General features: G+C 38.9%; 2 protein-coding genes across 2 annotated transcripts; one reads left to right on the forward strand and one right to left on the reverse strand.

Moving 5' to 3' along the window:
• Positions 1 to 2,682: 2,682 nt before the first annotated feature.
• Positions 2,683 to 7,212, forward strand: GCK72_010871 (uncharacterized protein; the record flags this gene model as incomplete). Its single annotated transcript, XM_053728074.1, has 8 exons — positions 2,683 to 2,868; positions 4,864 to 5,046; positions 5,095 to 5,223; positions 5,270 to 5,394; positions 5,440 to 5,843; positions 5,962 to 6,410; positions 6,458 to 6,541; positions 7,075 to 7,212. 8 exons carry the CDS (start codon positions 2,683 to 2,685, stop codon positions 7,210 to 7,212), a joined length of 1,698 nt encoding a protein of 565 aa, XP_053587651.1.
• A 966-nt stretch (positions 7,213 to 8,178) lies between these two features.
• GCK72_010872 (uncharacterized protein) lies at positions 8,179 to 12,341 on the reverse strand (the record flags this gene model as incomplete). The annotated part of the gene is made up of 10 exons (XM_053728075.1): positions 8,179 to 8,477; positions 8,544 to 8,664; positions 8,745 to 8,887; positions 9,793 to 9,892; positions 10,438 to 10,515; positions 10,568 to 10,642; positions 10,768 to 10,971; positions 11,582 to 11,677; positions 11,723 to 11,971; positions 12,252 to 12,341. 10 exons carry the CDS (start codon positions 12,339 to 12,341, stop codon positions 8,179 to 8,181), a joined length of 1,455 nt encoding a protein of 484 aa, XP_053587652.1.
• Positions 12,342 to 13,112: the final 771 nt, after the last annotated feature.

The raw sequence follows: 13,112 nt of genomic DNA on the forward strand, positions 1-13,112 counted from the left end.
GATCTCCGTGAGTCCTGAGGATGAAATTGTGAAATTTTAACTTCTGAAATTTTTCGAACAATAATAAAACTTCTACGTCTCATGAAATATTGTGTGAATCTAACACCACACATGTTGTTCGAAGAAATGTCTTTTTTCGTTTTCTGGAATCTGACTTTTCTGAAAACTAGAAGTTTGTTAATGTAAAAAAGTGTTTGACAATATACAAAATTAATGAAAAACTAAAATTTTTGGCAATTCTTGTTTTACTTTTTAAATTTAGAAACATCAATATCTAGTTTTTAATGTCTGTGAAAGATGAAATCTGATTAAGGTCAAATACAAAATCGAACATGGAAAAAGAACAACTTCGAGATCTAAGAATCCAAAAAAGACAGAATCTGGAAAACCTGAAATCTGGCTAAGTAAAAACCCGAAAATCCAAACATTCAAAAAACGAGAAGTCAGGAAAAAAACAAATCTACGGGAATCTTAACCCAAGAAAGTCAAAAACCAGAATTAGCCAAAATCTCAAAAACCAAACGACCCAGCAAGGCCATCCATACGTACCACAAAACCTGAAAAAAGTACAGAATCTTTTTTTTTCAACAAACCTTTCAGTCTTTGCACTTTTTTACCTTGTTCCAAACCCGTTCCTAATCCATTTTTTCTAAAAGTTTCCCACCTAAAACACCATCCAAATCCCCCTAATTCTCCCCATTTCCTCTCTAAAAATTCTGCCAAAAAGGGGAATTGTTGCCTAATTTGTCTACTTCATTTGGTCACCTTTTAGTACCTTTTCTCTCTATCTTCTTTTTATTTTATCCGTCATTTTTCTCACTTCTTTTTCTTCTTTTCGTCTTCTCCTACTATCCCCCCATATATTTCGATTCTATTCTATCTTCCTCTATGTCTCTATTTTTCTCCTATTTTCTCCTATTTTCCATTTTGACCCAAAACTGATGGACGACGACCGAAAAAGACAGCGGACAAACTCAATTTTCACCCCAATTTTTACCCGGGGGTGGTGACAGAAAAGAGAAAAAACGTAGTTTTTAGGGACTATTTTACGTTTGTTTTCAATACAAGAATTATGGAAATTTTGAGAATTTTCACGGATGGATGCACTGTTTTTGAAAGATTTTAGTGGAGAAAAAGGGAGAAAATTCTCAGCTTTTTTTGAAGTCACGTCTTCAGAATTTCGAAATTTTTGGATTCTGATGGCTTCTGAATTAACTTTTCCATTTTTCAGTAAATTTAGATACCGAATTTTTTGTTTTTCGGATTTTCGAAAATTCGAGTTTTCTGAAATGTGTTACTTGTGATAATGTTTTGCAAGATTTTCACGTCTTCTGAATTCAGAATCCTAGATTTTAAACGGATCTTCTTAGAGAATCGTTTTAATCGTTTTTAATCAGAATTTCGAAATTTTGGATTCTGATGACTTCCGAATTAATGTTACCCTTTTTTCAGTAGATTTGGATATCGAATTTTCGAAAAAAAATTTTTTAGGTGATTTTTGAAAATTCTAGTCGTGACTTTGAAAATTTTAAAGTTTGGGAATCAGAAGATCTTAACTCTAAATTTAGAAGTCCGTGATTTCAGAATCGCAAAAATTTCAATAGTACTGTATGTCCTAATTCCGTCGTCCACTGACTCCAGAATCCTCAGCTTTTCAAAAACCCAAAAGTTTTGTTTCCCATACCGACAATTTTGCCATTTTCTTTCTTTCTCTCATTTTCTCCGTTAAAAGGACATCAAATAGTCAAAGGAATAAGTATAAAATGCGCAATTAGCGCGCATCGATAAGATATTTCATCGAAGCCAACAGGCGGTCTGTCACTTTTCTCCGATCGGATGAGGTAATTAACACAATTTTGGTGACAGCCGTGTTGTTGTGTTGAGAAAATGGAAACGACAGGTCTACGAGTGGATTTTCTGAATTTCGGCTTTTGGGATTCTGAATTCAGGATATCAAAATTTGTTCTTCTCCAGATTTTTCTAACCCAAACTTCAGTGTTCCCAGACTTGGTCACTGTACTTGGTTATTGTAAAAAGGTACACTGGCAAAACATTTTTGCAGTGACCAAAATTATTTTACTAATCTTAGCTAAAAATCCTAATTTTTTAAACCTAAAAAGGCTCCGAAGACACCCCCCTCGATTTGACAACTATACAGCTACATCCTTCATTTTTTTCTAATTTTCAGATTTTTCAGTTCTCAAATTGTTCTTTTCCAACCCTTTTTCTTCCCCGGATTTTTCACTTTCCTTCCCCAAAAATTTCTCAAAATCCACCAATTCTATTGTTCTTTTCCCCCCAGTCTTCTATTCCACATTTACATTTACCGTTTCTCCTTTTTCTTTTCTGTTTCCCTTCTCTCGTAATGTTATTGTTATACTTTCGTGTGTAAAACGGTAAGAGGAAAAAGAAGAAGACGTTCGGATAGGTAGAACGATTCGAAAATTATATGTACAAGTATTCGGTTAAGAAATTTATTGCATTGTGGGAGTCTGAATTCCGGAATTCTGGAGCATCAGAATTTGATTCATCAGAATTCAAGTAATGAGATTCCGAATTTGTTGAACTAATTGCTCTTTTTTCTTCTCCTTTTTTCTTCTCCAGATTCTCAAATTTCTTCTTTTTTCAGATCCACCCAACCAAAAAAATGTTTCCAAGATGAGAACAAGAATAAAAAATAAAATGAAAATTCTTCTATTCTTTTTCTACATATTCATATTCCTCCCTTCTCCAACAACTTGTCTCACAAGGTTCACCGTCCCAGAATCTGCACAAATCGGTCATCGGATAGGATGGATTTCTGGGAGACAGGAAGAATCGGTGGCTCCGAAGTATTTTGTGGTGTTTCCGGATGAGCAGACTTCGAAAGTGAGCATTTTAATTGAAAATTTGGAAAATCTGAGTTAGAAACTTTCCTTTTTTCCCATTTCCAATGTCTCACCTTCTCCAGAAATTCCAATCGGTCTGGTCCTCTCTTCTTTTCTTTTTCTGAACGGTCGGAAAATGAATAGGGCAGAAGATAATTGGGCATGTTCTCTCCGTTCCTTTTTCTTCTTCTTTCGACTACTAGTACCTTCGTTATCCTCTCAAGGTTAAGACGCCAATGAATAGGAATAAAAAGAAAAAGAATCCTTTGGAAAAGGAAGAAAAAAGGGGGAAACGATGACTAACGGGAGGAATGAGGGATTACAGATTTATTAGAGAATAGATAGGCTAAATAAATTATGGAATCTGGGGAAGATCGAATTTCTCAAAAATAAGAGAAACCTAAATTCAAAGAAAGAAAATCCAGGGAAATCGAAAAACTCGAAATCGCCAAAACCTTGGCAAGAGGAATCCGGGTAAGACCAATTTTTGAAAAGATCAAATCCAAGGTAGATCAAAATCCAGAGAAGACTAGAATAAAAAGTTCGAAGAAAGAAAATATGAAAAAAGTCAAATTCCAAAGCCGGAAAGACTGAGATCTTGAGATGCTTAGATCGAAATGATGGAAATTTCAACAATCCTAAAAAGAAAATCTGAAGAAGACACCAAAATCTAGAAAAGGCAAAACTTGGAATAGATTTGTGAAAAAAAGTCCTTTATAAAATCGAATTCAAAATAAACTTATTGGCTCACAGTTCTAACAACTGCGCTCCACCGAAATCCCCTTGAAAAATGTCTCTTTTCTCTGAGTCTCTCAATTTTGCACACAATTTTCCTCGCTTTCGGTAGAGCGCGGTTGTAAGAGGCGTGCCGTGCTATTATTTCAATTTAAAAAACTTTCCCCCCTCATCAAAAATTCTTCCACGTGTCAATCTCCCTAATTACCCTTCTCTTCCTAAAAATGATTGATACCCTTCCTCATCCTGTTTTCTCTCCCCCTCTTCCCACTAATTTCTAACCTAAAACATACACACAACAGGGACAGCAACAAGTCATTTGCATAGTTAAGGAGTGACCACATGGTGCATCTGTTCACTCACTCTCTTTCTATTCGAAAACCCATTTCACCGTGAAATATTGTCCCTATGAATAGGTCTAGATGGATTATATTTGTCAGAATCAGAATATTTTCGGATAGAGGAAGTAACATATGTGCCACGTGTTGTTTTTGGGGGTGACCAAGGATTTTTGAAACAAGGGATGAGTAATTAGGGGGTGTCCCAGATAAGGGGTCAAGACATTATGCTGTCGGGAAGGAGATGACTTAATTATAGTGACAGAAACCGTTACAAGTAGGGGAGAGAGAAGGATGAGCGGCATGTCAAAAAATGGGGAAAGGGGATTAGGAAGAATTATAACGAAGATTGGGAGGAATTTGACCTTTCACAGATGTTCTGAAGTTTTCTGGATTCTGGTTTTACTTGTTTTCAGACTTTTCAAATTTTGGTCGGGGCTCAGATTTTGCTCGATCCGCCCCGGTGCGCTAGACCCTTCTTCAAGAAAATAAACCTATTTAAAAAATTAAACATTAAAAAACCACTTCCAATATTTCGGTTTTGTCCCGATTCTCAATTTAAATCCCAAATTTCAATCTTTTCCGGATTTCTCATTTTCTTGAAACTAAATCCAGCCTTGTTCTTTTTTATCTCCATCTCTAACTCTCCATCACTCACACTCTCCTTGCTCACTCTCAGCTTTCAAAGGAACATGTAAATTGTCGAAACCCAATTTGTACTCGGAGAAGAGCACATAGAAAGAGCACATTAGGAGCCGAGAGAGAGTGTCTCCATTCACACGAAAATGTATAGAGAAAGACCCGAAAAGGCGTCAAAATTGATACGATTAGACTCATCATTGGCCCTTTTTAGTGGGGACACTCACTAGTAGTACTAAAAGAATTCGAAAGAAATTGAGGGATTCAAAAACTAATGTTTTCAGTTTCTGAAAGTCGACGAACGAACTGGAGAAATCACGACGATAGCTCACTTGGATTATGAAAAACGATCGAAATTCGATATTGTAGCTGTAAGAGTTGAAGAAAGTGGAGAAACGATAGATATATTGGTAGAAGTGGACGATGAGAACGATAATGCGCCGAGTTTTGCAGATCAGAGTGTCAAGGTAAACTGGAAAATGTGTTACAAGACAACATAAAACTTTAATTTTCAGCTCGAAATCTCGGAATTCGCTCAACTCGGAACTTCCTTCGCCCTTCCGACGGTCACCGATGGAGATGGTCCGAAGTTTGATGTTCATCGGTTTGTGATACTTCAAGGAAATGTTAATAATGTTTTCAAGGTAAGTTTGAAGATACTGATAAAAATGATTAGTGAGATTTTTTTAGTTGACATCCCGAAAAGTGAATGAACAACTTCAAGCGGATCTAGTGGTCAATGGACAGTTGGATAGAGAATTCCGAGATAAATATGAATTACTGATCGAGGCACAGGATGGTGGAAAACCTGCTAAGTGAGTTCCCTTCTAATCAGTTAACCGAACTTTCAAAATTTCTAGAACCGGTCAACTCCGATGTTCTATCGAAATTGTCGATGCTAACGACAACGCTCCAGTGTTCACGAGAAGCCGTTACACCGCTTCAGTATCCGCCAACGTCTCCATAGGCTCCCATATCATCACAGTCCAGGCAACTGACGGTGACATTGGAGAGAACTCCAGAATCTCTTATGAAATCAAGAAGACGTCCTCTCCATCTAATTCCAACTTTGCGATATCTTCTTCTGGAGTCATCACGACGACGGCTACATTGTTGCCTGCTTCCACTCATGACGTCATAGTGGTGGCTTCAGATCACGGAAATCCGCCGTTAAGTTCATCGGCAGTTGTAACAATTAGCGTGATGGGAAGTACCTTGGCTTCGCCACCATTGGATATCATTTGGTTGGTCGAATCGAACTCTGGTGAGTTGGTTTTGAGTTATAAGACAATTTGACGGTAAGAAAATGATTTCTTGCAAAACTTGGCCCAGATATCTGGACTAACACACACAGACATACCTTTGACAACCTTCATTTTCAGCCCACCTCCCGGAAAACTCTACTCTCGGCTCCATCGTCGCCCGTGTCAGCATTGCTCAAATGTACCGTGACACCAAACTGCGCCTAATCGGAACCACCTCCCTATGCCCCCAACAAACCGATCAATCCCATGTATATCTTCTTCTTCTCTGCGGAATCTTGGATCGAGAGACAACTTCTGAATATCATTTGAAATTTCTACTTGAAAAAGACGGGCAGATAATAGTAGAGCATCCACAACTCCTCACTATCGGAGATATCAACGACAACGCTCCTCAGTGGCATAGCTCCCAGATACACATCTCCTTGAATCGTACGGCAGGAGGATCGAGAACACTAACAGCGAAGGATCCGGATTTAGGGCAGAATGGGTGGATAAGGTATTCGGTGTTGGATACGGATCTGGTGTCGATTGATAAAGAGACGGGGAGAGTTTTTGTGACGAATACGGTAAGTAGAAAAAGAAATGGAGGAAGAGACATTCGAGGAAGTTTCAGATCGATTGTAACGTAGGTTCGGAGATCAAATTTAGAGTTCGTGCCGAGGATGGAGGCAGTCCAGCGTTGTCGACGGATTTGCAGGTGAGGCTTAGAAACAATTCAGATAGTCCTGGGCTATTAAACTGACTTACTGCAGTACCTGCCAAAAGGTTGTTAGCTTTGGCCGTTTTCAGTTGAAATCGTCCAACTTGGAGAGGGTGTCATGGTAATACTGATTGTCCCGTCAAGTAGATTTTAATTATACAGATCAAGAGTAGAGCTTCATTTTTGTAGTTGACAACTTTTTTGTACAGATACTCCCTAGAGAGTTATAGGCATTTTAAGAAGACAGCACAAAAATCGCACCATTTTACACTGAAATTGGTCGATTTGTGAAAAATTACTTTGTCGATACGTAACTTGCTAGAGAGTGCTCGTACAAAAAAGTTGTCAACTACATAAATAAAGCTCTACTTTTGATCTGTATAATTCATTAAAAATCAACTGGGTGTGACAATCAGAATTACCATGACACACTCTCAAAGTGGGACAGTTTCAACTGAAAACGGCCAAAGTCTACAACCATTTGACCGGTATTGTAAATCTATCACCCTCCTTTATTTTTTTCATTCCAGGTGATCGCAGACCTTCTCGACTCTGAATCCAAACCTCCACAATTCGAAAAAGCCCTTTGGCAAGTGGAGATTGCTGAGGACACACCCGTCGGGACTTGTCTTGTCAAGGTACTTTTTTTCTGCTTTTTGACTCTCTAGTTTTGATGGCCACCACCACCACTCCGACAGCAAGAAACACAAATTAATATAGCGGCTGTTTCGAAACCGAAAAAAAGGAAAACCGGGAATTCCCAAAGGTCGAATAACTCATTTCTTGTTTGTAAAGTTGCCGAGAGGGGGATATGACATACGACGGGGAGGGAAACGAAGAAGAGAGGGGAAGGAAGTGATTAATAATTTTTGTTTCGTTTTGACAAAGGGGGTCAAATAGAAAAAGAGGGGAAGGGCAAAAATTAGGGGTTTAGGGGATTAAAGGAAAAGGGAGTCAGAAAAATTTTGTGATAAGATAAGAATAATCGGCATTGGGGGAATCTGGGGAAAGGTGAATCAGAACCATAATAGGACAAAATTTGGGGAAGAAAATATTCAAAAAAGAAAAATCTGGAAAAATAATTGATGATCTTAATCAAGGAAAGGAGGAATAAGAAAATCTGTTGAAGAAATAATGGGAAAGGTTATGAGATTCCGGGTTTAAAAAATTTAGAAACATAGACGAATCTAACATAGTCAAAAATATATGTAATTTAAGCGCGGGTTCTAACAAAATATAATATATGACACAAATATTTGTATGACACGAGACACGCAACGAACGGATTAAAAATATTATATTAGTATGGCACGGTTCTTACAACTTGCGCTCTACCGAAATCGAAGAAAATTGTGTGCGACATTGAGAAACTCAGAGAAAAAGAGATATTCTTCGAGTGCATTTTGGTGGAGCGCAGTTGCAAGAGAGGTGCCGAGCAAATATATTGAATTCACTGTAAAATCTGTATCAGAAAGAACAAAATGTTTCTAATCCAGATTTTACAGTATCTTAGGATATGATCAGCTTACAAAATAAATAGGAGAGTAAGGTTAAAAAAGGAATAGTTTGATGAGATTAGATTTAAGAAAAAATCAAAATTTTGAAAATGTTAGGCTAAATGGCTTCTCCTTTTCTTAATCCTCATCCTTCGCTGCTTCCATCGCCACCTTCTTCTTCGCAGACCCCGCTCGTTTTGGTGTTGCACTTGTAGCACGTTCACTTGATTTTGTGGCCGGACGACCAGCAGTTGTTGGACGTGGAGCTCCTTTTGATGATGGTCTTGATCCAGTTTTAGTTGCTGGACGTGCCTCTGCTCCGGCTTTGGTTCCCGGACGGGCTCCAGTAGTTGGCCGGGATCCGCTACGAGTACGTGGTTTGGCGTCGGCAGCTGATTTGGTTGTGGAGTTGGCGCCGATGGATTCGCTTCGCTTGGCTGAAAAATTTTGATGAGTCAGCAAACACGCTCTACCGACGATTGTCTAAGTTTTCATAGACCTACCTTTAGGCACTTTCTTTGCTGTCGCTGGTCTTGCCGCTGCTTCATCCATCATATCCAACATGCTAGCTCCCTTTGACTTCTTCTTTTTCTCACCAGCAGTTGGTGGGCGTTTGTCGATTTGCTGGAAAATTGTTATGCATCTAACATGAGACTGAAGTTTGGTTTATGTGGGGAATTCAGCATAGCTGGAAATAGACGTACCATTTCCTCCATCGCCGCCTTCAACGTTTTCTTCTTCTCCCTCGCATCGATTACAGTAATCTGCTGATTCTCCGCCACCTCCTTCATATATGTTTTCTCGTCCTCAATGTTATCAAACAGACTCATTCCCCATATTTCGGATTCTGAAAAGAAATTGGACATTGGAATACGGTAGAATAGGAGAGAAGAGTGAGAAAGGGATTTAGATATGTACTAACTGAAAGTGTTGGGTCAGAAGAGAAAATGTAAGATGTAGTCGGGGGAAAGAGAGCGGGATTAGAGCTACAAACATGGTAGATTTGTATTTGGTTGACGTAAAGAGAGCTAGTGCTTTGATACGAAAACGGGGGATTAGAGACCACAGATTTGGTGCTATTTTTGGAATGGGATTAACGGTTTGAGGGCAAAAGCTTCAAGACTTTTTTTGAAACTGATGTTACACGTACTAGCGTCCCAGAGGCACAAGTGATCATTTGAACTTATAAAGTAGTTTTTAGGGGGACTCGCAGAATAAAAGGAGGACTGGCCTAACTAGGGAAAGTCATGGAACTATTTGGGAGTTTTGGGACGGAAAGCTGAGAAAACGTTGATTCCGAATATATATATTTAGTTTTTGCCCTCGAAGTCTGATATTTGAGAAAAATGAGGTCAAAGTTCTGAAAAATAGAAGTCACCTCATTAACACACGGAAATTGCAAAAAATTTCGCGTGTCAGAAAGGTAATAATTTGACATTTTTCCTAACTTTGATCTCGTTTTTCCCGAATACCAGGCCTCGGGGGGCAAAAACTGAATATATATTTGGAATCAGCCTTTTCTAAGCTCTCTAATGATATAGTTCAGGTCCCATAACTCTAACCATTTTAGCTACCAGGGTTCTAACCAACATGCCACAAAAAATTTGCTCAACACCTACTTTCTTTGTTTTCCACCATTCTACTTATCACGCACTCAACCCGTATCAGCCCAACATTATTAGTCACTTCACCGAGTTTTAACTTCTCATTAAAATGTCCCCCTCCTTCCCACTCATCATACGGTCCACTAACCAGCGACTGCTGACGTAGTTGTTGACGACATCAAACTCTCAAAAAGAGCCATCTCGTTACCCTCTCTTCGATCCGATTTGCCGAGACCACCGCCTTGAATCTGAAATTTCAGGGGTTTCGGGGATTGCTACTGGGAACTAGAAAGAAGGCTGAAACCTCTATTCTAAATTTGAGCGGCTCCTAAACTACTATGAATGCCTGCCAGATCTATAAATTACTATAGCGGAAAAAACCAAATGAAAATCAATGTTCTAACCCCAGAAAAAGTGTTCAAAAACTCAATACGAAAACATAATAAAATGCTCGTTCACTAGAACGAGCTAGAAAAAAGAAACGACTGAAAACAAAACAGAGCAATGTCTGATTGTGAGAAAAGAGGGAGGGAGTGCTCCGACACTTTCTCTGACTTCTTCTGACTAATGAGGTCTTGTGATACATGTTTTATATCTATATAGAAACAATATGAGAGAGTGTCAGACCTAGAGAGACGCAGAGACATTTGGATCAGAGTTCTAGGTTGGAGTGGGGATGGATAAGGTCTGGTTGGTAAGGTTGGATGGGCGGGCTAGGCCAATCAAGACAACGCTGAGAATAGGATTCGTGAGAGCACAAGTTCTGTCAAAATTCTTTAATTTTTTGACCTACTTTCATTAACCCATTTCCATCTCTGTACGAGTTGGCACCAAGGTCTGTTGATCGTTTCGTAGCGTCCAGCGCGTCGGGCTGAAATTCTCTCGTGACTGTCAGAAGACCATCATAAGATCGAACAACTCACCAAATTCTCGAAAGGCACGTACTTGTATGGTGTGGGAAAAACGCTGGTGTGAGTAATCTCACCGCTGGCGAAATACTGCAAAAAGGAGAACTGAATTTGATTAGGTTAGATTTCTTTGGAGGGAGGAAATGGGTTCAAAGCACGACTAGTCTGGACTCGGGCTAGAACCTAGCATTTATTGATTTATCCTATTAAATTACCTTGGTCTCTCCGACTGGATGTCCGTCTAACATCAATTGAACTGGAGCGTTTTTATCAAATATAACAAATCGTCCATTTGGTAGTTGCTTGCAGTCTTTTATGAATGTTGACACTTTGACTCGGGTGTCTTGAAAGAAGACAAGAAGGGAGTTACGGAGCATGAACCATCCCATTGGACCGAGGGGACGGTAGAATGTGAATGCCTGGAAAAAAGGATTGGTAGTGGAATAGATAAGTTCCAAGTTGATTTCGCCAAAATTTTCCTCAAACTATGCTCGATTGCTTAACTTGATATATACCGTAAAACCTGAATAGAGGCACACTTAGCGGGGTGCCTGTTCGCAGCGGTATATCTCGGACCCCAAACGAAATATCAAAAAGCTGCTAACTCACAAAATATAGCTCAACATTCATAAAATATTTTTTCAGTTTAACAATTTCCATTTCTTTAAAGAGAGCCGAGATACGATGCTCCAAACTCTTGTTAGCGAATGCGCCTCTATTACAGGTTTCACGGTAGCTTTTTAGATTTATGTATTGACATCTAGATATAATGAGTATCAGTACGTCACGGTGTCCCAAATTTGTACGATTTTTCGAAGTGTATGATATTCGAGTAGCTGGGATTCAGGAATTTATTTTCCTATTTCATAACTTTTTATACGAAATCTCCCAGTAGTGATAACCCTTCAAAGTAGGTAGCCCTAATACTACAACTTCAATTATGTATTTGGTTACTCGCCTCTTATCTTTTTAGAAACATTCTACTAAAAATGAATACGATTTTTTATTTTTTATAAGAAAAGAACTCACCATTGTATACGCATGCTCTACCGCTGTTCCAATATCCTTATCTAACGGTACCAAGTCCAGAAGTGCTCTTAGATGGTTCACAGTAATTGTCATAATCTGAAACTATCTTTTCATCTTTTTCCTACATTTCCCTTTCCTCACCTGCTCTGGCATTGTCATTTTCATCAACGCAAATTTATAGGACATCATCATCAGATCAAACAACTTATCCATCGAATTCTCATTTAGCCTCATTATTGAACAATGTGCAACTTTTTCGAAAAACATTTTCAGCCCGGCACGTGTCGGTGTTCCATGTCCTTTGAATACTTCGTCTAGTGTCTGTTTGGCAAGAAATCCTAGCATGATCTCTTTCACTACTTTGTCACTTTTTTCTCGGTCTTCTATTCGCTGGAAAATTCATTTTGCGAAAAGATATTGTTATCACTAGATAAAGCTGATCGAGAGCTTTCAGAAAAGTATAATCATGCCTATGCTTGCTTTCAATTGGGTCCCATCGCGAAAACTACAGTATCCCAATTTAAAGGCGCATACCGTATTTTCGTGGTGGAACCCCACTTGCCTCAAACCAGGGCATGATTATACTTTTCTGAAAGCTCTCGTCCCACTGAATCCGAATTTCCTATTTTCGGTCACCGTGGCCTGACTTTTCCTCCCTAGTATGACTCACCTCTTTCTGTACCCTCAACCTTTGGTCCAATACATACATCATTTCGACGCCCAAGTTGAGATAAAGCGCCGGAAATACATGGCTGCACATCTGTTTCGGAATTTTTACCTGGAATAACCTAGTAGATGGCAAAAGAATAGTGGACATGCCAAAGTCATCCGGTTCCGTTTCGTCAGACATTTTTCAGTTGAGTGAATATTAATTGTAAGTGGACTATAAGACTGGGGAAAGGAAGAGAGTATTGGAAACGTACAGTTGAGAGACAAGAGGGGGATCAGATTAAAAACAAAAAAGATAATAAGAGAAAAGGGGGAGAAGACCACCCACTTGGGACTGCTCACTTATCAGAAAATAGACAGAAAGCTGTTATTTTATTGTCGGAGGGTACATTAGATGTCCCTCACTTTTTCCCTTCTTCAAATTTTTCTTCCATCAAAATTCAAAAATCTAGATACGCTCAAAAGATCACAACTTTTTTGCAAAACTTTACGCTGTCTGGTTTTCGAGTAAAATGTGTGTAGCCTACTTTTGGTAGCTTCGTTGAGAGCTCTCTTCAATGTTTCAATAAGTTCAATGTGTTTAGAGAAACGAGCCAAAGGTGCGCCAGTTTGAAGATTTTTCCTTTTTCTTATATTGAGTTTTGTTATAGAACCAGAGAAACGCGTCTCAGGCACGCCCCCGTCAGACGATACGTTTTTGATAAAAAATTTCAATTTTTGAGTAAAGACACTTCAGGTTCCCCAGATTCTGAATTTGAAATCTAGTCATCATTCCTAAGCCTTCCGTCAATCAAAAACGCGTCTCAGGCACCCCAGACTAATCAGAAAACATAAAACATCTAGATTAGAAAAGAAGATAATC

This window comes from Caenorhabditis remanei, chromosome III, assembly GCF_010183535.1.
Source record: "Caenorhabditis remanei strain PX506 chromosome III, whole genome shotgun sequence".
Classification (NCBI taxonomy): Eukaryota; Metazoa; Nematoda; class Chromadorea; order Rhabditida; family Rhabditidae; genus Caenorhabditis; species Caenorhabditis remanei.